The sequence below is a fragment of the Psammomys obesus genome, unplaced genomic scaffold, assembly GCF_907164565.1.
Source record: "Psammomys obesus unplaced genomic scaffold, mPsaObe1.curated_primary_1811, whole genome shotgun sequence".
NCBI lineage: Eukaryota > Metazoa > Chordata > Mammalia > Rodentia > Muridae > Psammomys > Psammomys obesus.
This window is the reverse complement of record NW_026596040.1, coordinates 31,116,039-31,143,057: the sequence shown is the minus strand read 5'-3', so window position 1 is coordinate 31,143,057 and position 27,019 is coordinate 31,116,039. Positions and strand designations below refer to the sequence as shown.

Sequence of the window (27,019 nt, the reverse complement as noted above, 5' to 3'; positions counted from 1 at the left end):
AGATGTCTGAGAGGTGAGACTACTTCCTGCTCTTCCAAGAACCCAAGAGCAGGTCCAAGAAACCACCACGGCTCACAACCACCAGCTGACTCTACTTCCAGGGGACCCGACGCTCTTTTCTGGGTTTTGCGGGCACTTGCAAAGTGTTCGTTCTCACACACACGTTAATAGAAATAAAAAAGAATTTTAAAAGACGGTTAAAGAGGAGAGAAGAAAGGAAAAGGCCACTTGGCCTCCTCCTCTGCCCTGAACGACCTCAGCTAGGTTGCAAAAGGCCTCCGATTCTCCTGCCCTCTGCCACTCAGGCTGTTCCGCGTCAGTGCGCAGGCGTGAGGCTGGAGGCTGCGCCGTGGTTTCCTAGGAGACGGTGCAGCAGCTGCGTTGCGGTTGGCCTGCGGTGAAGATGGGGGTGGAGCCCGAGGAGGAAGGCGTCCTGGCGGAGGAAGAGGACGCTGCTCGCGCCATGGAGCCCTCGGACGCAGGGGCGGTGGGCGGCCCTGGGGGTGCGCGCCGCCCCGGTGAAGGCGGGAAGGGAGGGGAGGACGGGAGGGGCGGGCTCCGGGGGTGTCGGTCGTTGGTCCCGCTCGGGCCTGGAGAGTGCGGGCACTCTGTGCCGGCTCCTGCACGCTGGGGTGACCCTGCATTCCTGCACACACCGGTGGGATGCGCCTGTCTCCAGGGCGGGCAGGCCTTTTCTGACCTCCCGAGGGGACCCCTGTTGGTTTCGGCGGCTCCAAATCGGAGAATAGGAGGGATTTGTCGTCCATGTATGCGTAGAGACCTGGCCTCGGCCCCGGTAGGAAAGGATGGCCCCGAACCTAGCAAACCCGCTTCCACCCCAGCCTATGGTCCGGCCTTGTGGCGCCAGGATTGGCTCTGATTCCCATTCCTTGACACCTCCCACCCCTACTTAACTGAAAAGTTGTGCCAACATTTTACACGTCCTTGGTACACATACCAAAAGATCAAAATTAAAGTTAGTACACAACCAATCCCCTTTTACTGAAGGACACATTATATTCAGATTTTGTCAGTTTTCCCACAAAAGCGCTTTTCCTAGCCAAGGGTTCATTTAGCCTACCTTGGTTGTAATTAAAGAGGGGAATTGATCCTGTTGCCTCCTTTACCACCCATAACATAAACTGTTTACTCACTGGCCCAAGGGCTTCAGGTCCAACCCTGACCCTAGTTTTTAAAATTAGAACTCATTTTTTTTTTCAACTCAATGATTATTTCTTGTCTGTTGCACCTCAGACACTGTTCTAGGCCCTAGGGATGTTAAAACAGGAACCCTTACTCTCATGGGAGCTAAATTTAGTGTTCTGGAACCCACAGGTTGTGTTGTGCTGGTTTTATTTATTTATTTTTTTAAATGTAGTGACAGGTCACTTCCAGTAATTCTCAAGTTGGTTGAAAATAGCATTGCTACAGTTTCCTTGCCTCTACTGTTTAAAAGTTTCTTTAAAAAAAGGTTTTGATAGTACCAGCTTTTGTGCCATCCATCATTGAGCAAGAGTTTCCCCCTTAAATTAACTACTCAGAAAAAGACAAAAAAAAAAAAAAAAAAAAAAGTAGTACCTGAAGAAATAGTCGTTAATTAAGCAGGACTGTTGATGGGGTTTCATGTCTTTATGATTTGTGATACCTTGGGGCATCCGAAAAGTGGACATTTGGCATATGGCTGATCCCAGGGGATAAAAACTGTAAAGCCACTGCACATTGTTTCCCAGATAACATGTGTTAAGGATCTGCTTACTAACTGGTGGCAATAAGCAGCCCGAATATACTTGTTTTCTCTTGTGTATCATGCAGCAGGTTGCAATCCAGGGGTGCCAACACAAATCTCTTCCTCCAGAGTCATAGCACATGTGGATCTGGATTGCTTTTATGCCCAGGTAGAAATGATCTCCAATCCAGAATTAAAGGACAAACCTTTAGGTAATCCACAACGATGGTATCTTTGTTGGGTGGTGCTAAAATTAGCTTCAGCTATGATTTATTTTTCTGTTTTATTAGCCATATTAAGACAGTTTGGGGAGTCCATTTTTAGGTACTTTGGTGGCAGCCATATTCACTTTGCTACCAACAATAAATATGCCAAATCTTTCCTCTTCAGTAGAGCTGACATTAGCATAGGTAACGCGGGAACAGAAAGCAGAGTGAGCTCTTGATAGATGTAGATAGTGAGCTCTTACCTCTGTCGGCACACACCTTACGTAAGGAAAGCAGTTTTCTTTCATGTACAAAGAAAGGATCTTTTAGTATTAGCATAAAGGGCAACTCTGGTTTCTGGGCTGCTTTCTTCTAGTGCTTGGTTCGGTTTTGTAAGTCATAGTCCGGACTGCTGATTCCTTGAAGAACAAAGAGATGAGTAGATTTTAGTTCTTCAGGGTGAGACTAAATCTTTAAACTTTCCTAGGATGTCAAGGATTTAAAGAGTTTATTCCCTCTGAAATACTTTCTAATTAGCAAAAGATGCTCAGTAGTTACTTCATACTAAAAGGTAATTTGTGATTAAGAAGTAGATGTAAGTGGTTATCATGAATTGAGGATGAGTTCTCAGTCAGCTTTTACTTACAAATGTGCAAACAGCTCAGGCCAAGACACACTGTGGGGAGTCCTTGTAGCTGAGGAGTTCACCAGTCTACCCTTTTTTATGTAGTTCACAGAGTCTTGGATAGCTATCTTTGACTCAGTGACTTTCAGATATAATTATGTGTATAAAAATGTATCTGCAAAACGAATGTTGTTTTGTCTCATAATATCAGTAAAAAAAATAGGCAAAAATAATGGGTATAGATCTTTTTTCTTTTCCATATTTTCATTCTACATGTTACAGATGAATATGACTTACAGTGACATGAAACAATCAACTTGTGTAAAAAGAGAAAAGTAAGCAAATAATTTTCACAATTAAAATGCCTGGTAAAATTTTTAAAATCTATAGGTGGCCATATTGTCATCAATTTTAAAAGGAAGCCCAAAATAATTCTTCGTGGTAAAACTACAGATTATTATGAGCTATAGTTCACTGCTTAGGTATTTATTGGCATGAGATCTCTCATGATTGCTGTAGTTTGGCTCTTAGAGTATTGCTTATATTCACTGGCAGTTTGCTCAGAAGATAAATGAGTTTTTCTACGCGTAACCAGTATTCAATTGTTCTTTGTTATTTTCATTAAGTTTATTGTTTGGTAAATATACCCTAGAGTTTTACATGACAATATAAATTAATTGGGCTTTGAGTTGTCTGAAAAGAATCTTACAAGATTTAATTTATGTTTATCACTGAAAATTTCTTAGAGTATATTGACTTAACAATAATTTAAGTTTGAGAAACACACCTTCCCTTTTGTGTATGAGTAACTGTGTGCATTCTTATAGGTAATCTCTGCTACAATTATTTGTTGTTTTCTTATTTACTATAATTTCTTTCCTCTCCAATTAGAAAAAAAAAAAACTAAAGGTAAAAGTTAGGAAATAGGAAAATAACATTGGTATTTTATAATTTCTAAGTGGGAGATAGCTAAAAACCCTGATGTTTTTTCTTAGACTTTTGATAGGAGTGCTTGTTTTTAACTCAGTTATCTTTTTGTTCTTGTCAAAACCCAATTCAAGCTGGGCAAGGTAGTACAAAATTCTGTAATCCCAGCACTTGTAAAAGGGAGGCAGAGGCGGGAAGGTTAGAGTAGAGGCCAGCTTGTGTTACACGGTGATATTAAGACCATCGTGGAAGGTAGGGGGAGTTAGCACAGCCCCAAGGACTCTGAACATAGCAGCGGTGGATCTCTTGACCAGCAGGCTCAAGGCAGTGGGTTTGAGCCTTGTTGTGCAAACAACCACAGCCGCAGACAGTGGGTTTCCACCTACCCTGCTAGAGCACGAAGCTCGGAAACTACTTTAAAATGCTCAACTCTGCTTAATTTGCTCAGATGATGCTTTTATTTTATTTTTTTAATAGGTGTTCAACAGAAATACTTGGTGGTTACTTGCAACTATGAAGCCAGGAAACTGGGAGTGAAGAAACTTATGAATGTCAGAGATGCCAAAGAAAAATGTCCTCAACTGGTCCTAGTGAATGGAGAAGACTTGAGCCGCTACAGGGAGATGTCGTATAAAGTCACAGGTATGACCTAGCTGTCATGTATATTACATGTTTACATACGGTGACTGTTCACTATATAATAAAGTGCCATGCATGTAGTTCCTTTTTCCTAGCATTTTTAAAGTAGGTTTTGGGCCTTGCCTACTTCAAAAATTATTAAGGTGTTGGCAAGATGGCTCAGTGGACAGATGCTCTTGATGTTAAGCCTGACAACTGGATTCCTCCCAGGGACCCGCAAGGTAGAAAGGAAGAGCTGATTTGTCCTCTGACCTTTACATTTGTTGTAGATGTGCCCCCTTCCCCCACCAGATAATTGTAATAATTGTAAATTGTTGTAATGATTTTTTAATTATATAAGAAGGTGGCTTTATGTGCCTCTAAATAAATACACTTAATAGAAAATTTTAATCAGTAAGTAGGTAACTTTCAGTGTTTTAGCTGTGGTAAGAAAGTGAATAATTGAATGTAATTGAAATTTGGTCATGAGTACTAAATAGTAATAGAAAAAATGTAAACGGAGTTTTAAAATATGAAATGAAAATAAATACTGTGAAGGAATATTTTTATGTGTGTGTGTTCTCCAGTTTTTTTAGTTTTATTTGGTATATGTGAATGCCAAAGAACTACTGTACTTTTCACTGTCTATTTAAAAGAAGAATAAGGGGAAAATAGGAAAGATTTCATAGTTGTAACTAGTGATTAGTTATAAGTCTAATTTCATAATTGGTAGTTCTTTTGAATTCATGCTGAGTCTTGGTTCAGGTCAGTGTTGTGAACTTTTTAATGCCCAAGTCCTGGATTGAGGCTAAGTGTTTAGATTCCTGAAGCTTCTGCCCTTTAAAGCTCCTCCAGCTACCCTCAGGGAATGTCCTCAGGGAATGGTTTGTCAAGACACCTCACTGTATTTTCTAGATTATTTTTTAATATTATTTTGATTTCTCTATTGTAAGTGCTTGTGGAAAAGATCACTAAAATATATTATTACTTGGTTATATGTTTATAAGATTGTAATTTATTCCTTGACATCCGCCTCAAGATCTTAACTACCTCTAAGCATAGATTTTTTTTTTTATAAGTACAGTATACTTAAAAAAGTTATAGATTAGGAAGAAGATCAAGTTAGATGTATTACTCTGAGTAATTATCCTGGGAATATTATTTTTGGACTTTTATCAGTCTGTTAACTGAGGATGTTATCAAAGATTCCAAATGAAGCTGGGCTGGAGAGATGGCTCAGTGCTCAGTTAGAAGCACTGGCTGCTGTTCCAGTGGACCTGGGTTCAATTTCTGGCACCCACATAAAGGCTCACAACCATGTGTAACTCCAGTCCTAGGGGATCCTGTGCTCTCTTCTGGCCTCTGCAGACACACACATGGTACACAGACCTACATACTGGCAAAACACCCATATACATAAAATGGAAATTTAAGTTACAAATGAAAAGGTTGTGATACATATGGTATTATACATATGGTATGCACATATTTGCATATGTTATACTTGATATTTTAAATCATAAACAGTGAAATCTGTTGTGGTTGTAACTTAATTATATCTGAGCTCCAATATTATTTCACTTTAGAATTGTTGGAGGAATTTAGTCCACTTGTTGAGAGACTTGGATTTGATGAAAATTTTGTGGACCTAACAGACATGGTTGAGAAAAGACTCGAGCAGCTTCCCAGTGACGAGATTTCATCAATGACAGTGTCGGGCCATGTTTATAATAACCAGTGTGAGTGCTTCCTCCTTGTTGCCCTCGGTGACTGTAAGTGCACATATCCCATATTCGGTGAGGTCATTCAAAGATGGGTGGCCCTTTTGGAGGTATAGCTATGTTTAGTCAGTATCTAAGATGGCCAAAATGAGGTCTTTGTCGTCCATGTTAAGTACAGAAAAGCTCAGTGGTGTGTAGGGATGTGTCCATTGAAGCGTGGCTTTCCTCTCTCTGAAGTAGTTTGCCCTTTCATTCCTTCCCTCCCTTTTTTTAAGAGCCCTACAAATTACAGATGTTGGCTTATTACTTTTTTCTTTTCTTTTTTGTCATTTTTAACTCTCCTGAATTTTAAAGTAGTTTAAATGTACTCTTGATCCTTTCTGTTTCTCTGAACTAAGAGTCTCCTGTTGGGTCCCAGCTGAATCTTGTCCAGGCGTTTTGCCACGACCAATCTGCTCTGTGCTGGTGACTTCTTCAGACTTCAGATTAATCAGTCCAATGACCCTTAGCAACTATTCGCAAGAAAACGACATGGGTCATCTTTACACATGAAGGTGTGGAAGATAGGTGTTTTTCCTGGGATATTTGCAAATAAGTTGTAGTGAGTGCATGGGAATATCGAATTTAGGCTTCTACACCCATGACTGCTGGAGAATCCATGCAGAAAACACAGGCTCTTCTTGGAAGAGTGGCTAACCTCGTGGGTCCTATTTCTCAGCGTGCACCTCCTCTTATAGCTTCTGTTTGGATTCTCTTACATGATCGCCACAGATGGAAAAGGGTGGGACCACTGTTTCTAGGAGACATGAAGCTTCTCCTGTGTTTTCTGTACCTGTGCTCTTTTGTCGGTCCCTAGGGAGAAAGCCAGTAAGACTCCTGATATATCTTTGTATAGCTTTTAAAACAGATGCAGCCCTTACTGTTTAGAACAAACACATCACGATGTAGAGAGCTAAATTTTATATTTCAAGTGAAAAATGCCCAGTTACTCATTGCTTTCTCTTGCATATGTTATTTAATTGAAACTGGTTTCGCTATATACAGCCAGGATGGCCTGGAACCTCTGTGTTGACCAGGATAGCTTTGAACTCAGAGATCAGCTTGCCTCTGCCCTCCAAGAGCCTGGCTCCACACAGATTTAAAAAGCCATTTCTTTGAACCAGTCTACAAATGGGTGGAATCGTGGCGTGGACACCCTTGTCTGTTAGAGACAAGCCAGTCCTCATTTTGGCACATTTGTTTTAACTTGCCTCTGGGGACTGTGCATTTGCTCTCAGCCGATTGATGAGCCATTGGGTGTAAACCACAGGCGCTGGGATACTTTATCTCCACATCCTTCCAGCATGAGCTTCTAAGGATAAAGATGAGTCCATATAGCTGGAAAAGATCATCCTGAGGGAAGTAACACAGACCTAAAAACACACACATGGTGTATACTCACTTATAAGCAGATTTTAGTCAGGATTTAGTACAGGACAGACATACTACAATGCACAGACTCCAAAAAGGTAAGTCCGATGGGCATCTTAGGCTTCATGTGGGCTCACTAGTTAGAGGGGTGGGGCGTATCTCTGACAGGGACTGTGTTGCCTGCTTTTTGATCACTTCCTCCTGATGGGACTTCCTTACCAGGCCACAGGGGAGGAAGACAAACTCAGTCCTGATGTGAATAAGTGATCTGGGGTGTGTGGGTAGGGGGCTCCCGTATTCTGAGGAATAGGAGAGGGGATGCAGGAGGGAGGGTGGGACCGGGGAGAGAAGATGAAGGGGCCTATAACTGGGATGTAAATTGAATTTAAAACTATATATATATATATATATATATATATATATATATATATATATATATATATATATAATGTTAAAAAAAATATATATATATTAAACACTGCCATGAAAAACAAAAGATGGGTCCATATAACTATCATTCCACACCAAAGCAAATGTGTTTCTCTGTAATGCCCCTACAATGTCACAAGCAGATCACCCCAGCCTATGAGCCAGCAGACACCTTTTCAGCCCTGTGTTCAACAGTGCATGAGATCCCAAGTAAACTCTGAAGCTGTGTCTGTTTCTGTAGTATCCACTTCCTTGTACTTCACTGGCAAATGTGAATAAAAGTGTTACGCATGCCAGCTTGAGGCTCCTGTGAGCTTCGTTCTCATAATCTGTCGATGATTAAGCAGTGCCAGCATGCGTTGGTTCGCTTTGTAGTGACCCCAGCGGAACTAAACAAACAGGGAGGGAGTGGCAGGGGACTGTGGGCATAAACAAAAGCCTGGGCCCTTTCATCGCTTCCCGTGGGAAAGAAAGCTAATGTTTCTTGGTGAAAACGTTGTCGTTACAGCTGTGAACCTGCACAACATCACACACATGCGGCTTGCGGTGGGATCGCAGATTGCAGCGGAGATGCGGGAGGCCATGTACGGTCAGCTGGGGCTCACAGGCTGCGCTGGGGTGGCTCCCAATAAGCTCCTGGCAAAGTTAGTTTCTGGTGTCTTTAAACCAAATCAGCAGACCGTCTTACTACCCGAAAGCTGTCAAGATCTCATTCACAGTTTGAACCACATAAAGGAAATGCCTGGTAAGACAAGTGCATTCGAAGAGTGTGTACTGGCTTTGCTGTAATTTCTTTAATCTAAACATGCAGTTAATTCCTAGAGGCACACACTTGGCTTTTGGAGAAAACCAAACCAAATGAAACAAAACAAAACAAAAAACCTGAAATGTTTTCTCAAACAAATCTGCACAAAGATATATATGAAAGTACTTTTTCCACATATGATTTTGAGTGGTACCCTGGAGCTGTACGGTGGAAACATCTGTAATACTTAGAGTAGCTTTACCTTCAGAAACAAAGCCTTCATAACACTGCATTTTTCCTGTTTAGGTATCGGCTATAAAACTGCCAAACGTCTGGAAGGGCTGGGAATCAGTAGTGTTCATGATCTCCAGACCTTTTCACTCAAAGTGTTAGAAAAGGAACTAGGAATTTCAGTTGCTCAGCGCATCCAGAAGCTCAGCTTTGGAGAGGACAACTCTCCTGTCACACCGTCAGGGCCACCGCAGGTATGCAGGCCAGGGGTTGATTTGGTGAAGTGCTGGTTATGATGCTACTAAAGCTGAATGTGTCTGGCTTTAGTGTTCACTGCTCTAGTTCACTTTGCAGCCTGTCAACGGTTCCTTTCCTTTGAGAAGGCGATTTATGGCAGATTAGCAACTACCCTGAAATTGGAAACTTGCCTGCCAGTAGTTTTAAATTAAGCTATCTATCTTCTGTTTATTACTGCCTTTCAATTCTGATACACACAAATATTTGAAGAAAAACTTGTAATCTTTTGAAACATCCTCATTTTCAGAATAATCCAGTGATTTGGAAAATTATCCAGTCCGTGTGGGTATTTTTTTAGAAATATGCCAGGCACTTCAGTAAGTGCTGCACATATTCAGTGCATTTAATTTCACCATAAACCTGTGAGGTAGGCAGTGCTATTTATTCATACCTTCCTTCCTGCTCCCCTTGCTTCCTCTCTCCCTCTTTAAGATCAGGGCACCATACTTTCAAAAGGTCACTTAACATAAACGTGTTAAGTTATGTATAAGACAGGGCAGTAAAGGATGTGTTGAGTATTTATTTGGCATGGAAACTGGTGTAGTTCATATTTGTTCTTATCTATGTTTCTTTGGTAGTCCTTTAGTGAAGAAGACACATTTAAAAAGTGCTCCTCAGAAGCAGAAGCTAAAGCTAAGATAGAAGAGCTGCTCTCCAACCTTTTGAACAGGTGCTTGTCATTTTGCCTCTTCATATTTGTATTCATCCTGTATTCAGCACATGGGGAAAGCTACCTCATGTTTGATGGTGGGTTTTATAGATTAACTGTGAATGAGGTAGTGTTATTCAAGATAGATCACTTGTGATTAGATATCTCTTATTAAGTCCTCTTAATTATAATTACCTTCTTTCATTAGTTTTCATTCAAGTAACACAGTGGTTATGTTGATTTTAAGCCACAGTAGTTACCTGAAGAGTTTCTTAGGTATTTCTAATGTTCCTACACTTACAGCGTTTAGGCCAGAAGGGCATTTCTTTTTTTTTTTTTTATTTTATTTTATTTTTCTTTTTAGTTACATTTTGTTAACTCTGTGTCCCAGCTGTATCCCGCTCCTTCATTCCCTCCCCAACCCCACACTCCCTCCCTGGTCTCCTCCCTGCCCCTTTCCAAGTCCCCTGATAGGGGAGGACCTCCTCCCCTTTCATCTGACCCTGTTTTATCAGGTATCTTCAGGGCTGGCTGCAAAGTCCTCCTCTGTGGCCTAACAGAGTGCTCCTCCCCTGGGGTGGGGGTCAAACAGCCTGCCCTTGAGATCCTGTTAGAAATAGTCCGTGTTCCCCTTACTTTGGAAAACTACTTGGTTACTGAGCTACCACAGGCCACATCCGAGCAGAAGTTCTAGGTTATATCCATAGATGGTCCTTGGTTGAGTGTCAGTCTCAGAAAAGACCCTGTGCCCAGATATATTTGGTCCTTGTAGAGCTCCTATCCTTTCCATATCATACTAACTTCCCTTCTTTCATATGAAAAGATATGGAAGGCTTCACGAATTTGCGTGTCATCCTTGCGCAGGGGCCATGCTAATCTTCTCTGTATCGTTCCAATTTTAGTGTATGTCCTGCCGAAGCGAGCACCAGAAGGGCATTTCAAACCTACCCTGTAGCTGCTGCAGAGGCTCTGGCCTCTGCTCCTGACATCTAATTACCTGCTTTTCAGTTAAAGGGGGAAATGCAGAGAAGAATAGTTTTGCCAATTGTAAAACTCCTACCTGTATGGAACGGGTATTCCTGTTGGTGATGGTTCAGAACAGGAAGATGCTGAAATGGCAGGGCTGGCTAGAACAGGAGAAGCCTCCTGTGTCCCTTGACTGGCTGTTGAAAACGTAGTGCAAAGGAAGGGATGGCTAATAGGGTGGTATGTGATTGGATACAAGTGAATTCAGGAACCCAGACCTCAGATAACAATGATGTGTCAGCTGGGAACTGAACAGACCAAAAGATGTAACATAAACTCAACAGGAAGTGGTTTCCTAGTACTTGACCTTTCAAATGTGCACTCTGGTTTCTCATAGTAAAAGCATTTCTCTCCTGTCGCCCATCCGATAGAGTGTCTCAGACTGGTGTAGAGCGTGGGTGCTTCTGAAGTGACCAGGGAAGGCCAGCTGAACACAGGTGAAACAGCCTGATGCTTGTCTCAGAAAACTGGTGCTCTGAAGTTGTCATCAGTTTGCTGTCACATGCACTTTGCCTCATGTCTGGAGCAGAGCCATGCGGCGCACTGTTGGCTGCAGGCTCTGAGGTTGAGCATGACTCAGCTCCAGCGATAGGGCTCACTCTGTTCTGGGGAGTGTGCTGCTGAAACTGGGTCATCGACTCCGCCTCAACTCATGAGCACCCTGAAATCTGTGGCTGTGGAGAATGGGCCTGCACGTAGAAAACCACAGGAAGTGTGTGTTGCATGTAAGTTCTCATCCTTGAAGGCTCAGCCGGGAAGAGAGCAGGCACTCTAACCTGAGACACCAGGTGTTAGCATCTGCCCACGTCTCTGCTTGCCAGCGCTCCTAACACTTCACCGTAACATTGTGCCTAAGGTGTAATAGGATTCAAGTGACTGATATAAAAATAGTTTCATGTGTCTGTGTGTATTAAATACATTTGTCTTCTAGAGAATCTACTGATTAATTCTACAGGTAGGAAAGATGCATTTTAAAGAGCCGTCTTCCAGGCACTAGTTTAAAATTGCTTTTAGCTTTTTCCAAATGTCCTGTTGACAGTAGGAGCGTAAGTCCAGTTAGGCAGCTGTTGGTTACCACCAAGATATTAGTGCCACCATTATACCATTTTTGAAATGTGGTGAGTCTAGTGGGGTTTTGTGGTTCATAGGCTACAGCTGGCTAGGGTGGCTGGCTGCTGCTTTCCCTTGCCAGTTTACATTGTACTTTCTGGTAGTATGAGAGCCACTGCTCGGGCATGAGGCTTCTGGGGTCAGTTCTAGCTCTGTTATTCCCATGCCCTGTATCCAGTGTGCATGCTGTCTTCAGAATAGGTCCTTACCCTAACATTCTAAAATCCAGGGCGGTGGTAATAGCCTGTAATATTTTGAGAGTTTGGGACTACCCTGACCAGTAACTTTGGAGGGGGTTTATCATGCATGCTACTGGTGTTTTTTCATTCAATAGTTCATGGCTCATGGGGGAAGCATTATTGCTCCAAGTGGTGTAACTTCTTTAACCATATAAATATATAGGTAGTTTATGTGTATTATGTATATGTAATATAGTTTATAACATTTATATAAATATATCTTTATAATTTTAGGTAAATGTAAAATGTCTTCTTGTATGTCTTTTTTGTTATATCGAGTCTCCCTCCACAAGCTCCTCCCCATGTCCTCCTCCATTTCTCTCTTAATTCATGTCCTCTACTTCGGAAGACTCCATCAGTAACCATCCATTGCCTATAGCTCCACAGCTGTATAGGGTGTGGGGATGAGCAGCCCCTTCTGCTGTCCATGCTGGAATGTTGACTGCTGTGGTCTTGCCTAGGCCAACTGTTGGTAGCTCATGAGTGCATTGTCCCTACCATGTCCAGAAGACATAATTGTGTGGCACTCCTCCCAAGCCCTCTGGCTCTTACTGTCTTCTTCTCTCTCTTCTGCACTGGTCCCCAAGCCATGGGTGCAGGGGTTGTGTGTAGATGTCCTATTTGTAGTTGGACACTCCACAGACACTTTAATTCTTTGCACCTTGTCCAGTTGTGATTCTCTGTAATTACCTCCATCTACTACAAAAAGAAGCTTATTTGATGTGGATGAGAGCTGTGTTCATCAACGGTTATAAGGATATTTAGTAGGCAATTAGATGTTATACCAGGTTAGTGAAATGGTAGAGGTAGGTTCTCCTCCAGGGTCTGTGACCTCTCCAGCCAAAGGTTTTTGGCTAGTCTTGCACACCAGATATGACATCCCTTCTGTTTAGCTGACTTTAAGTCCAGCTGCATATCTAATGCTAGTGAAGAAAGGGACTTGCCAGGGAGAGTGAGAGCAAGCGGGCAGAGAGAGAGAGCAAGCTTCCTTCTTCCATGTCCTTTGTGTAGGTTGCCAGCAGGGGTGGCCCAAATTAAAGGTGGGTCTTCTCACCTCAAAAGATCTAGAATTAAAACAGGGTCTTCCCACTTTAAATGATTAAAAACAAACAAACAGCTCTCACAGTTGAGTCCAGCCAGTTGGGTTTTAGTTAATTCCACATGTAGTCAATCTGACAACTACGAATAGCCAGCACAGACTGTCATTATGGTAGCTCGTGGGATTTACAGCTGAGTGGGACTCTGGAAACTTTCTCTCCTGGCATCCTGCATAGCACATTCATGCACTGTGAGAGCTAGCCAGAGGAGGGGGATTGCAGCAGCTTCGAGCCTAGTACCAGCTCAATTTCTGCAAGTCCCATGACCAGTGTGTGGTGTCTTCAGCACGTCACAAGTTAGGGCAGCAACTAAGAGCAATGACAGTAGCCGGTGTTATCTTGTGTGGTCTTGTGGACTCCCCAGCCCCCACATCTGACACTGGACTTTTTATCTGACAAGTCTGTGGCTCCTATGGGGAGCATCTCACTGAGGATAATTACTGCTAAACTATATATACATTTTTTCATGGGTGTGTTCTTAAGAAAGCATATAAAATAGTAGGATTCTGTATGGCTTTTTCAAACATCTTTAGTATTATATCTCCATTTCTCCCTCCCTTGCTTATCTGAATGCTACTCTCTCATCTCCTGTCCCCATTCCCCCTTTCCCTTCATAGCACCTGTGTTCCACTGTCCTCTCTTGAGTGCTTCCTGACTACATGGGTCCTTTTTCACATGGTTGGATTCTACCGTTACTCCAAGTTATACACCCTGACTTAAAGGGTTGAAGCAACAGCTTATAAGTAAGAAAGAACATGTAGATTTTGTCTTTCTAGGTTTAGGTGACCTCACTCATTATAATACTGTCTAATACCCAAACCAAAAATCCATGGCCGAATTAGAATTAGAAAAATAATTAGCTTTGTATTTTCTTTCATTACTCATGTCCATTACTTGCATTCAGTCCTTCCTCGTCCCTTAAATTTAAGCTTTCTGTCCTCTGTTCTTCATGTTATACTGTAACCCCTACACACACACACACACACACACACGTATATGTATATACATTTACCTATGTGTATATAGATACTGTGTATATGTATTATTGGCTAGATTCTGCATATGAGAGAGCATGTGGTTTCTTTCTGAGAATGTGTGACCTTGTTTAATCTTGTACATCATAAGTTCATTGATAGGCCTTTGGGTAATTGCCAGGATTGATAGAGCTAGGTCATGAGGTAGATTTGTTTTTAGCTTTCTGAGGAGCCTCCACACTAATTTCTACAGTGACCTAACAGTTTGTATCCTCACCGTCAGTGAATGAGGATTCTTCTTTCTACACATCCTCACCAGTATTTGTTATCATTTATCTCAATTATAGTCATTCTGAGTGAGGTGAGAAGAAATGGCAAAGTAGTTTTAATTTAGTTAAGTTTTCCCTGGTTGCTAAGGCTGTTGATAACTTATAAAAGTATTTCCTAACTGTTCATGTTTATTTATTCCTTTTACCACTCAATGTTAGCTCTAATAGTTTGTTGTTCTTTTTTTTTTTTTTTTTTCTTGCTTTGTTTTTTGAGTTGTTTATATATTCTGCCTACTAGTCCTCTGTTGGATAAAATGCTGTCAGGGTTTTGCTGGGTTGACTTTGTGGTCCTTATTTGGGTGCTCTTGGTCATTTATTGCTTATGATTTCATTTTCTACAGTACTTATAATTACTATAGTTAACAGATCTGACACTTCAATAAATAAGTGTTCCATCCTCTCAAAAGCATGTTAGTTCATTTTCTAATTCTGTCTTTCCATTTGTATTTGTAGAGTATGCCATGATGGAAGGAAGCCCCATACGATAAGATTAGTCATCCGCCGGTACTCTGACAAACAGTGCAGCCGTGAGAGTCGTCAGTGCCCTATCCCCTCCCACGTCATCCAGAAGTTAGGCACAGGTACGGCTGGGTTCTCTTAGGACTCTGCAAAAAAGTGAACGTGGAATGGGAAACATGATATGTAAGAGTATTTTCATGTAGTTCTCAAAATCAGATATTTTACCAGGAACTAACATCAGGAAAGCTTTTTAATAGATAGTGAAAGTAAATCTCAGTTATTTACGCAGTCACCTCAGTGCATGCTTAGTTAAAAAGATTTCTCAACTTCAAAGAGTACAAAACTAACAGAATTATGTAGAGTACATTTGGTAAATAATGTCAAAATGCCCAGTGATCCCAACTTAGATTTTAATTTCTTTTTTTTTTTTTTATTAATTATACTTTATTCATTTTGTATCCCCCCATAAGCCCCTCCTTCCTCCCCTCCCGATCCCACCCTCCCTCCCCTTTCTGCATGCATGCCCCTCCCCAAGTCCACTGATAGGGGAGGTTCTCCTCTTCTTTCTGATCTTAGTCTATCAGTTCTCATCAGAAGTGGCTGCATTGTCCTCTACTGTGGCCTGGTAAGGCTGCTCCCCCCTCAGGGGGGAGTGATCAACGAGCAGGCCAATCAGATTATGTCAGAGGCAGTCCCTCTTCCCATTACTATGTAACCCACTTGGACACTGAACTGCCATGGGCTAGACCTGTGCAGGGGTTCCAGGTCATCTCCACGAATAGTCCTTGGTTGGAGTATGAGTCTCTGGGAAGTTCCCTGTGTTAGATTTTAATTTCTTAATCCCAGTCATTTAAATAATATTATGCTTTGAACATTAATGAAGATGCATGTGTTTATTACATCCTCAACATTTTCCTTAGGAAATTATGATGCAACAACTCCCCTGGTTGATATCCTTATGAAGCTGTTCCGAAATATGGTAAATGTGAAGATGCCATTTCACCTCACTCTTCTAAGCGTGTGCTTCTGCAACCTGAAAGCACTGAACGCTGCTAAGAAAGGGCCCATGGACTGCTACCTCACATCATCGCTGTCAACCACGTGCCACTCCGGCAAGCGCAGCTTCGTAAGTGCATCCTCATGGCAGTGATGGCTAAAAGCCACCGTCTGTGCTGCGAGTGCTATGGAGATTCTCTGAGGTGTGACTGTCCTGATTATTTACTTGTTTGTAGTTTCTATCACAGTATGGTCATTGGCCTTAAATATATTGTAATCTAAGAGGAAAATGTAAACATCAGAATAAAAGAGAGAATTGGAATACGCTTCTGTTTTAGAAGTGTTAACACATTTTCTGGAGATATATTGGAATATTATGGATTGGCTTATAAACATCTAGAAAGTAATTATTATATTAAGGTTAGGATAGTATTATAATAATTGTTGAGCTATAGTTGAGTGTGTAAATACTTATGCTACATAAAGCTAGAAGGGAAATTCAAATGAAAAAATATTTATAGAAAAATTGTGCAAACTTGGTGAGAATGTTTCCAAGTTTTATATAAATGTAATGTTACAGCATCAAAAATAACAGACTTTTATAGTGCTTTTTTTGTTTCCTTTTGTGAAATGTTACCCTTTAGACAAGTAACTTTTGGAAAATCAGCCCTTGGTGCTTTGTGCATATCGTTTTAATAACATTGATTGTGTTAGTTTACCAAATTGAACGTTTGAACACATGATTGTTGAGGTCCTTTTCTCATGCATGTCTCCAACTCAGAGCTAGTGAGCAAAGAGCATTAGGAATATAACGATAAGCTGCACAGTAGTGTAACTCACTGGGGTAAATTAATCACCATAGCTACTTGGCTCCGGCAGGCTTGAAGTTGTTTGTGAGACTCTAGCTACAGGAGTATTTCAGCTGCAGTGATAGAAGGCAGTCAGACTCCTAAGTTCTGTTCTTCCGCTTGTGTTCTAGAAAGTGAAGGACACACACACCGAAGACTTGTACAAGGAGAAAGAAGCAAACTGGAATTGTTTGCCAAGTAGAAGAATTGAAAATACTAGAACTGGGGAGTCTCGCGTGGATGCCGAATGCCTTTCTAAAGAAAAAGACACAAGTGACTTCCCCTTCCAGTCACTTCCCGAGGGGGTTGACCAAGAAGTCTTTAAGCAACTTCCAGCAGATATTCAAGAAGAAATCCTTTCTGGAAAATCTAGAGAAAATCTTCAAGGGAAAGGAAGTTTAAATTGTCCATTACATGCCTCTAGAGGAGTATTGTCTTTCTTTTCTACAAAGCAAATGCAGGCCAGTTCCTTAAGTCCCAGAGATACTGTGGTTACTAGCAAGCAGGTATCAGCTGGGTCTCCCTGTGAGCCGGGAACGTCAGGCTTGAGTACCAGCACTTCCTCCCACCCATCGAGCGGAAAGAATTGTTCCTACTATATAGACAGCCAGTTAAAAGATGAACGCATGAGTCAAGGACCTAGAGAGTCTCAAGGATTCCACTTTTCCAATACAAACCCTGCTGTTTCAGTTTTTCATTCGTTTCCAAATTTGCAGAGTGAACAGCTTTTCTCCAAATACCGCCCTGCAGACAGTCACAAGCAGGCAGCCTCCACCTCCCACCAAGGACTGGGAGAAAACAGAGAGCAAGATTCTGCTGATGAAAGAATTATTTTCCCATCTGACATTGATCCTCAAGTTTTCTATGAGCTACCAGAAGAGGTCCAGAAAGAACTGATGGCTGAGTGGAAGAGAGCTGGAGCAGAGTTCCACTCTGTGCGTAAATAAGTGTGCTCAGGAAAAGGTCCAGAAAGCAAGGCAGCCATCGTTCTCAGACTGCTGTTGATAAGCTCTTCCTAATTAAACACCAGTATTCAATGATGTAGAAGCCTGATGTAAGATGTAACAGATAAAGCAAGAATGGGTGCAGGAAGTAAATTCTAGTTCAAAAGGAGAAATATCTATAACATGATAATGTAAAAAAAAAATGCTATCTTCCTGTTATTTCTACAGCTGTTTTATATTACTGTCCAATAAAAGGAATATCATGGTCAACAATAGGCTACTTACCATAAGTTGCAGTAGAGATGTTTGATGCCTGTATGCAAAATATGGGCTCATCCTCAGCATCACTTTGCTATAGGAAAGAACAGGTCTGTTTGCTTTGGTGTGTGGACATGAGTCCATAATATCCAAAAAGGAAATTCTCTTGACAGCTTCAAAAAGGTAAATATATTTGGCCGAATTACTACATACAATAAGTTGACTTCATTTTTGTTTTTGTAACCCAGACCAGCCTCAGTGTTTGATCTTTCTGCCTCAGACCCCTGAGTTTTGAGACTACATCAGGATATACCAATATGCCCAGCTACAAATTGGCTTTTGAAGATTTTGTTTTGTGTGTTCAAGTGTGTGTGTGTGAAGGAGAGAAAGAGAGAGATAGTGTGTATGTGTACATGGAAGCCAGAAAAGGGCATATAATCCCTTGATGTTGGAGCGACATGTGTTTGTGAGCCACCAAGTGTGGGTGCTGGCATCTGAACTGCAAACACCTTAGCCTCAGCTTCTAAGAGGGCAGAGACAGGATGTCAGGATGTTTATTGGGGCTTGCTACCCTCCAGCCTCACTGAGAAATATGAGCTCTGGGTTTAAGGAGAGACCCTACCTCAAAGGAACAGGCAGGGAGTCATAGAGGAGGACACATGAAGCCCCCTGCTGCCACCTTGCACAGGTCCACACACTATGAACACACACACATAAACACAATTTTTTTTTTTCATAAACACAATCTTTTGCAAAATTTATTGTGAATGAAGTATGAGTAACTCTGGCCCAGGAACAGATTCAAGTCACTTTGAATGACATGTTCCGCTGTGGAAGTGGTGGTGTCACAGAACAAAAGAGTCACAAACCAATGTATTTAATAATTACTTAATGGGGTCATTAAGTTATTTGGCTCCAAAGCCTGGGATATCTGTAGGTTTCAGATACCACAACATTCTTAGCCTTTGGATTGAATCAGAGATCTGCTGAGTTTAGGAATATATCTGGAGAAATTTATTAGTCATGAGATTGTTAGATAAAAAAGTTAATTAGATACAAAAGGCATAAGATAATTCAAGAGAACTTTGGCTGTCAACTTTGATGTTGATAGTCTGGACAGCTGTGGTCAGGTAGTCTTTGCGACTTTCACTATGGAGTCAACTTCTCCAGAGAACTTCAATCCACTTTTCAGACTATCTTTTAGCTATTTTTTTAAGATTATTTTTTTCTTTGGTATTCGCATATTTACAATAATGTTTGGAGCTGTGAATTTCTCTTTCTAGTATATGATGGTTCTCTATCTTTCATATTCTGTAGAGTTTTATATAGTTTTTCAAATATTCTGGCCCACGAGTCCCAGAATAGCTTTGAATGTTGCCCAACACATTTGTAAATGGCATTGTCATAATTCTGCGTCAAAAGTGTGGACATCCCTGGTAATATTCTGACTGCCCAAATGACAGGCTTCCATGCTGTGTCTCATGTTTTTCATCTTTTTGTTTCTCTTTGGTTCATCTGGGTAATTCCATCAGTTCTTCCTATTAATCACTCTTCAGGATTAATCTCGTTTGCTACTTAAACCATTAATGATGGCTTTAATTCCAACAATAACTCATTTTCGATATTTCTGCTTACTCACTGTAGTTCTTTGTAACTTCATTTCTATTCATAAAAACAAATACTGTATATTCTACTTCAGATTATTCCAGTGTCTTGATTACAAATTTAAGTTTGTGGTATTGTTGTGTACCACTTGTGACTTCTTGAGTAGCTGACACAGATAAGGGACCTGAACTGTGGCTGCTGTCCTTTAGATGATAATAGGTATTTGGTGTTCTGAGTAAACTGGTCCCCACCAACGGGACCAAAACCTTGGCACTGCTGTAGTTTAATTACCCGGGTCCAAGCTGCCATCTTGAAGTTTTGAGTAGAAGTGTGTTATTGGCTACTGTCACCCTTTCCTAGCTGGTGCCTGAGTTTTTGGTATTGGTTTCAGTTCAGAGACCAGGCCCCATGAATGTAGAAGGGTTAGGCATAGAGGTGTTGCTATTTGGTACAAACCAGCAATGAATTATTAACAAGACATCTACTTTTCCCAGAAACTACTGCTTGGAGTTAGGGGATCTCCTCATGGAGTATCTGGTACCATAGTGCCAAAGTGCAAGTCCACTTAGATTTCTTCTTAAGTCTCATTGTGCCTGGAACTTGCTCTGTAGACCAGGCTGGCCTCTGACTGACAGAGATCCCCTTTGTTTTGCCTGTGATTAAGGGTGTGTGCCACCACTACTTTCTGTTGGTATTGCTTGATACCATTTTTTTTTCTTTTTCTGTACTATGGTTTTCCTTGCTTTTGTCCTCTCTTAACATCTTTGCACTAGAATTTTTACCATGCATTTTCCTCGACTGATTTGAAATGTGAACATTTACTACAAATATTTTAATTGCTCTTAAAGGCTCAGCATTTGGAGGCTTGAGGACATCTCTGCAGTTAAGATCACTGATTGCTCTTTTCAGAGAACCAAGGTTTGATTCCCAGTGCCCACACGGGCAGCTTGTAACTGACCACAGGGGATTCAACACCTTCTTTTGGCCTCTGTGGACTCTTCCATACACATAATGCACACACAGACACTCAGGCCCCAACACACATACACTTAAAAAAAGTTTAACATACATGTAAACATGCTCCCACTTTCCAAACATCACAAAGACATTGGAATACATTAATTCTAATTTAGCCTGCTAGTTATTTAATCTCCAAACTAGACTTTTTTTTTTTTTTTTTTTTTTTGCTGTGGTAAAGTATATTGGGAAGGCTGGTGACACAGGTAAGAGGAAGATTGTGGTCAGAAAAGACAAAAAGGTTACTGAAAGACACTGCAAGGCTGTAGTGGGATTCCCAGAGGGCCAGAGAGGGCGAGCACAGCCTGAAATGAGTAGGAGATATGCTCCCGAGTAGCATATCTCGGGAGAATTGTGTGGGGTCTGTATCTGGGCATCTTACTTTGTTAACTAGTACACTTTACAACTAGTCTCAAGACTGGCCATTGGTAGGCCACATGGGCCATTAGTGTCTAGGCTTCAAATAATTATTTAAGCCATAAATCACTACAGTTGGGCACCAAGTAGATGAGGCCTGGTTGCTGGTGTAGAAATAACCTCCGCTCTACCCACCTGCTGGCCCTTTGTATATTGCTTCTTCTTTCTCCTCCACCTTTCTTCTTCTTTCTTCTTCTTTTCTTCTTGAAACAGGATCACCATAGCCCTGGCTATCCTGAAACTCATTCTGTAGACCAGGCTGCCTGGGAACTCAAGAGATCCTCCTGCCTCTGCCGCCTGAGTGCTGAGATTAAAGGTGTGTGACACCATGCCCAGTTAATTTTTGTTGTTTTTATGTTAGCATACAAATTAATGGATTTCATCATAACATTATACCTTATTCCCATTTGTTTCCTGCCTCTCTCAAGCTGGCTCCCTTCTTTCTCCTAGTGAGTTCACCTTCTGCTTTCTTACGTATGCTCCATTACCCTCATTTTTCTCCCACCTCCCTAAAGATCTCTTCCTTCCCTTTCCTGTTTGCTAACTTACACACAAACATACGTAAACTCATGCACAAACATATTTATAACTTTAAATGTAGTTTGCACACAGTATAGGAAATATATTTGTATCAACTTTGTTCATTTTGCTCAGTGACTTCCAGCTGCATTGGTTTCCCTGCCAATGCCATTATTTTGTTGTTCTTAAACAGCTGCATGAACCTTCACTGTTGTGCACATGCGCCACATTTCTTTCTGCATTCATCTGTTGCTGGATGTCTAGATGGCGCCATTCTGTGGCTATCGTGGGTAGAGCAGCGTAAACGGGTGTGTAGCTGTTTCCACGGCATGTTAAGAGTCCTGGTATATACCTAAGGGTCGTACCGATGGACCATACAGTGGTTCTATTTTTGTTGTCTGGTTCTTTTAAAGAAAGTCCATACTGCTCTTCACAGTGGCTACAGCACTCTACTTAGCAACCAGCAATGTGTAAGCTTTCCCACACCCCCACATTCTTGCATTTGTTCTTGATCCCCTTTGGGACCAGGTGAGATCAAACCCGAGTTTTAATTTGCATTTCCCTGATAAAGAGGATATTAAACACTTTTTTTCATGTATTTATTGGCCAGTTGTATTATGTTATTTGAAAACCATAGTTGCTGATTAGATAAGTTTTTGTATTTTTAAATCCTAGATATTTATTCCCTAGTGGACAACATTTTTTCTCATTTTGTATATTGTCATTTTACTCCAGTGGTTGTTTCTGAAAGGTCTCAGATGGGGGACTCGAGGACGCAGACATTGTTGTAGGTAAGAAGTTGTGTTAGAAGAGTTAGTACTGATGCTGTGAACAGACAACATCGTGATGGGCTCTGAGGAAGCTCCAGACCCAAGAACCAGAACTTGATGGTGTGGAGGCTCTATAAAGAGCACTATCAGTGCCCTAGCACCACGGATAGACATCATGGCAGAAAGGAAGTCAGGCTGAGGCCGACTCAGGGTCCCTTCTAATAGCTCTCTGAGGAAGAGGTGTGTTCCATAACACAAGCCTGCTGTCAGGTTTCCAGATCCCCAGCAGCAGACAGGGAAGATGATGAAGTGCAGGATGGGTGGTCCCCAATACCCACATTTATATAAATTCACTTCTGCTGGTGAGAAATCAGGGCACTTGAAAGTTAGTTAGCCAGAGATAAACAGAACGTTCTCAGCAGGATGTCTGTTGGGTGTGTGTGTGGAGGTGGTGGGAGGGGGAGGGGTCGCTGCTGTAGATCTTGTGACCTGAGCAGAAGTCTGTCCCAGATTCTATGATTACAGTTTCCTTTGCTGTGCAATCATCTGAAAAAACAAAACAAGAACAACAACAAAAACACCTTTAAAGGCCATTCCATCTGTCAACATTGGGTTTCTTTCCTTTGCTTTTCAGGAAGGGTTTACCTATGCCTCAACCCTGAAGTGTTTCTTCCCATGCTTTTCTTTAGCAGTTTCAGGCCTAACAGGGTCCTTGACCCAGTTAGAACTCATTTTTAAATGTTTAGGGTGTGACACGAATCCACTTTAATTCTGTATTTGTAAATCCAGTGTCCCCAGAACCGTTTGAAGAGATGGTCTTTTCTCCAATATGAATTTTGGCACCCTTGTCAACAGGTGGCTGTATCTCCTGGGTTTTTATCTAGATATTCCTTTCCTTTTTACTGATCTACATGTCTGGTTTTGTGCCCAAATCATGCTGATTTTTGTTACTATTGCTCTGAGACCACGCGACAAGAGACCTCCAGCTTTGCTGCGTTTGCCAACAATAACTCTGGCTATCTGGAGCCTTTTGCATTTTCACATGAACTTCGGGACTGTTTCTCTCATGTGAAGAATGTTACTGGGATTCTGATGGGATGCCTTTGATCTGTAAATCAGTTCCAGAAATGCAGCAAGGTAGCCATTTTTACATTATTAATTTTGCAAATCTATGAAGATGGAAGATTCCTGACATGCCAGAAGTGACCACCTAAAGCTCAGGCCAGAGCTCATGAAAAGTTTTAACCAAGAGTATATGCCGAGGAAGAAACCACAAACACACTGGGTGAATTCTATTTAGTTCCCATTTAATAAGTATTTGTCCAGATCTTTATTTCTTGCTATCTACTGCTTTGTGGTTTGGATGATTTTTGTTTTCCTCTTATATAGCTATATCCTAAATGTTCAAGTAGGTTGTGGTTCCATTGTTACTTGGTTTTAGGAACTTTAAATTTTTTTTTTTTTATGATTTTTCTTCAATGGTCTGCTATTCATTAAAGAAAGTATTTTGCCCTTCCAAATTTCTTGAGTTTCTACATTGAGACTTTTGTTTTTGCCATTTCTTCTGTTTCCCATGTTGGTGGTAGTGGTGGTGAGGGGCTCTTCTTGTTGAAGAACACACTCTGGAAAGCTCTGGAGATACCCAATGCCTGCTTTGGCAGCAGCTATGCCCAACCATTCAAAAGACAGAAATATGCTTAAAATCAGTTACAGCCAACTACTAATACATGACTAGTGATCAAAAACTGAAGACAGCAAAAGTATTTCAGTATGATAAAGTTAAAAACTGCTTAGAAAGGGCTGGAGAGATGGCTCAGAGGTTGAGAGCACTGGTTGCTCTTCCTGAGGACCCTGGTTCAATTCCCAGTGCCCACATGGCAGCTCATGGCTGTGTATAGTTCCTGTTCCAGGGAATCTGACACCATCACACAGACATACATGCAAGCAAAACACTAATGCATATTTAATAAATAAACAAATTACCTGCTTAGAGTTAGTTTGGAAAGTGGAAGTGAAATAGAAGAAGACAGGAAGGAGGAGAAATAGAAAGGGGAGTACATGAAAGAGAAATAAGAGCAGAGAATAAAGTTACAGAGGGTAAGAGATTAGAAAATCAACAAAAAGATTTACTAATAATGAGTGTTTAAAACTCAGACGAATATGTCTTTCTGCTTCTGGGACAGCTCACTCAGGAGGAAGCAGAAAGACACACACAGTATATACTCACTCATATAGACATATAACATAGGATAAACCTACTAAAATCTGTACATCTAAAGAAACTAAGCAAGAGAGAGGACCCTGACTAAAATGCTCAATCCCCATCTCAAAAGGCAAAGAGGATGGACATCAGAAGAAGAAGAAAACAGGAAACAACCTAGAAACCTGCCACAGAGGGCCTCTGAAAGGCTCTGCCCTGCAGACTATCAACTGTTGGGCAATGTGCATAGAATCTTATGTAAGAAGTGAGAAATAGTAAGATCTGGAGAGGACAGGAACCCCACAAGGAGAGCAACAGAACCAGAAAATTTGAACGCAGGGGTCTTCTCAGAGACTCATACTCCAACTCATACTCCATGCATGGAGACAACCTAGAACCCCTGCACAGATGTAGCCCATGGCAGTTCAGTGTCCAAGTGGGTTACATAGTAATGGGAAGAGGGACTGCCTCTGACATAATCTGATTGGCCTGCTCTTTGATCACCTCCCCCTGGGGGGGGGGGGGACAGCCTTACCAGGACACAGAGAAAGACAATGCAGCCACTCCTGATGTGATCTGATAGACTAAGATCAGAAGGAAGGAGAGGAGGACCTCACCTATCAGTGGACTTGGGGAGGGGCATGTGTGAAGAAGGGGGAGGGAGAGTGGGACTGGGAGGGGAGGAGGGAGGGGCTTATGGAGGGAAACAAAGTGAATAAAGTGTAATTAATAAAATTAAATTAAAAAAATCAGACAGTATAAAAAAGTAGACAAGAAAACACAACATTTAAAAAAAAAATCAATTATGTGTGCTACTGCAGTTTGTCCTGTGCTCACCTGATTTCATCTGTTCCCAACCATATCCAACTTCGGGCCAGACCTGCGCAGAACAGCTCGAAAGGCGGCCCAGACTGGTGGTGCCTAATTGCGGCTTCCTCCACCCTTCCTGTCCACCCGAGGACTAGCTTTCATAATACAAGCAGGTGCTGTACCAGCTGCCAAGGGAGAGACACTGAGCGGTCCTACCCAGTGTGATGCCTGTGAACCACAATAGCCAGCCTGGCAAGCCGGCCCTGAAGGTACAACAGCGCCGCTTAAGTCCTTGAGGGAAACAGCATCTCTCTACTGGCGCTGAAGGTGCCCTCAACAGGAGGAAGCCATGCTTGACCATAGAAACCCAGCCAGGTACCCAGAGCTACTGAAATCCTGATCTTAGAGGAGGGCAATTACTGTCATTTAACTAAACCAGTGTAATTCCCAACTGTATGGACTTGTCCTCTGAGTAGGAACTCCTGAACTTTTCACAGGTTTACTTTTTGGAAGTGGGTCTGTTTCCCCATTTCCACCTGTGAACTGTGGCTGAGGCTGTCTACCTACTTCTCTGCATTGCCAGCCTACATCTCACCCTCATCCTCCTTCCTGGATTTACAAAGCACTCCTCCATTTCTCTCTGGGGTTAAGTCTATTTTTTCCTTATTCTGACTTCCTTCACATGCAGACATGGAAGTCGGATCTGCCACCTTATCTGCACATCCTACAACTAATATTTTATATGAAGGAAGTTTAAGTTTGCTCAAATGTTTATCTTTTAAGAGAGGATTTTTTTTTTTTTTTTTTTTTTTTTACTTCTTGCATCTCAGAAATACAACTTACTTATGAAATACTGGAACAATGGGTTTAGAATAGCCTCTCTTGGCTCTGGACTTTTTATTATAAGTCTTAGTGATTTCCCTGCTTCCCTCCCTCTTGAACTACTGAGGAAGACCTCGGGTTTCTGGCCCTCCGATCTCTACTTCCTGAAAGCCTCCTGGGTTAGAGGCTTCAGGCTGCAGCCCTTGCCCTGTGCCACACTCAGCTCCCACTTACTCTGGCTCTAAGAATGGAACCCAGGATATTCTGCATGTCAGGAAAATGTACTACTGACAGAGCTACCCTCCAATCCCAAGATTTCTTTTTATCAAGCTTGGGACTGGAAACTTTCTTGAATTTTCAGATTTATTCAGATTTAAGTTTTTAATCATCTGGGTTACTAAGAAATACCTGTGAAACTTGTACATAGAAAGAAAAATAAGCATGAAGATACAAATAAGTACTCAGAAACAACAAGTATGCAGTGAAGCAAGAAATAAAGTGAATTATGAAGTCCAGAAGTTTTAAATTTCCAATTAGTAGTTATAAAAGGTAGAGTGTAGAAGGTAAAGACAATATATCACACTAAGTGTATGCATTAGGATAGATATCAAATACACTACTTATGTAGAGACTATGGAAATTTTTTGAAGTGGTCATTGATAATAGCCATTCAATTCAAATTATAAACTGTAAGAAAATTCAGCAGGTGCCTGATTTACCTAAACAAAACTGAGTAGTTGCATAACAATAAATATAAAATATTTGAGGTGCTAATGAGTAGAATGTTTTGTCTTCAGGTTGGCTGGAATGTGGAGTTCTAGCTTGCTTTGGGGGAAGGGAGTTGTGGGGGAGGCAGTGGCAGTGCTGGGAATTGAGCCTAGCGACTCACACATGGCAAACAAGCACTCTACCACTCTACCATCGACAAGGGCTGTCTGTCGATCCAGCCCTTACTTCATTTGATGATTACGTTTTCTTTGTCCTAGTAATAAAGT

General features: G+C 41.5%; 1 protein-coding gene and 1 non-coding gene across 5 annotated transcripts; one reads left to right on the top strand and one right to left on the bottom strand.

Annotated features, from left to right (window-relative positions):
- The first annotated feature begins 419 nt into the window (after positions 1-419).
- On the top strand, positions 420-17,920 carry Poli (DNA polymerase iota). Of its 4 annotated transcripts, none has more exons than XM_055622937.1 (10): positions 420-503; positions 1,813-1,938; positions 3,962-4,126; positions 5,689-5,841; positions 8,171-8,407; positions 8,714-8,892; positions 9,514-9,605; positions 14,813-14,940; positions 15,739-15,944; positions 16,794-17,920. In XM_055622937.1, exons 1-10 carry the CDS (start codon positions 464-466, stop codon positions 17,607-17,609), a joined length of 2,142 nt encoding a protein of 713 aa, XP_055478912.1. In that variant the 5' UTR covers positions 420-463; the 3' UTR covers positions 17,610-17,920. The 4 variants fall into 4 exon arrangements, with proteins under 4 accessions (XP_055478912.1, XP_055478914.1, XP_055478913.1 ...); XM_055622938.1 differs by having other exon boundaries at positions 439-503; positions 1,816-1,938; XM_055622940.1 differs by lacking the exon at positions 420-503 and adding an exon at positions 566-796.
- LOC129688219 (U6 spliceosomal RNA) lies at positions 10,404-10,510 on the bottom strand. The gene has a single exon (XR_008721877.1). It is a non-coding gene; the product is annotated as a U6 spliceosomal RNA (small nuclear RNA).
- Positions 17,921-27,019: the final 9,099 nt, after the last annotated feature.

Bases quoted from the DNA above. Each gene is read 5' to 3' on its own strand.
- Poli (XM_055622937.1), top strand. From the start codon at position 464: ATGGAGCCCTCGGACGCAGGGGCGGTGGGCGGCCCTGGGG. The intron at 5,842-8,170 runs GTGAGTGCTTCC...TTGTCGTTACAG, and splicing joins CCATGTTTATAATAACCAGT to CTGTGAACCTGCACAACATC. The intron at 14,941-15,738 runs GTACGGCTGGGT...CATTTTCCTTAG, and splicing joins CATCCAGAAGTTAGGCACAG to GAAATTATGATGCAACAACT.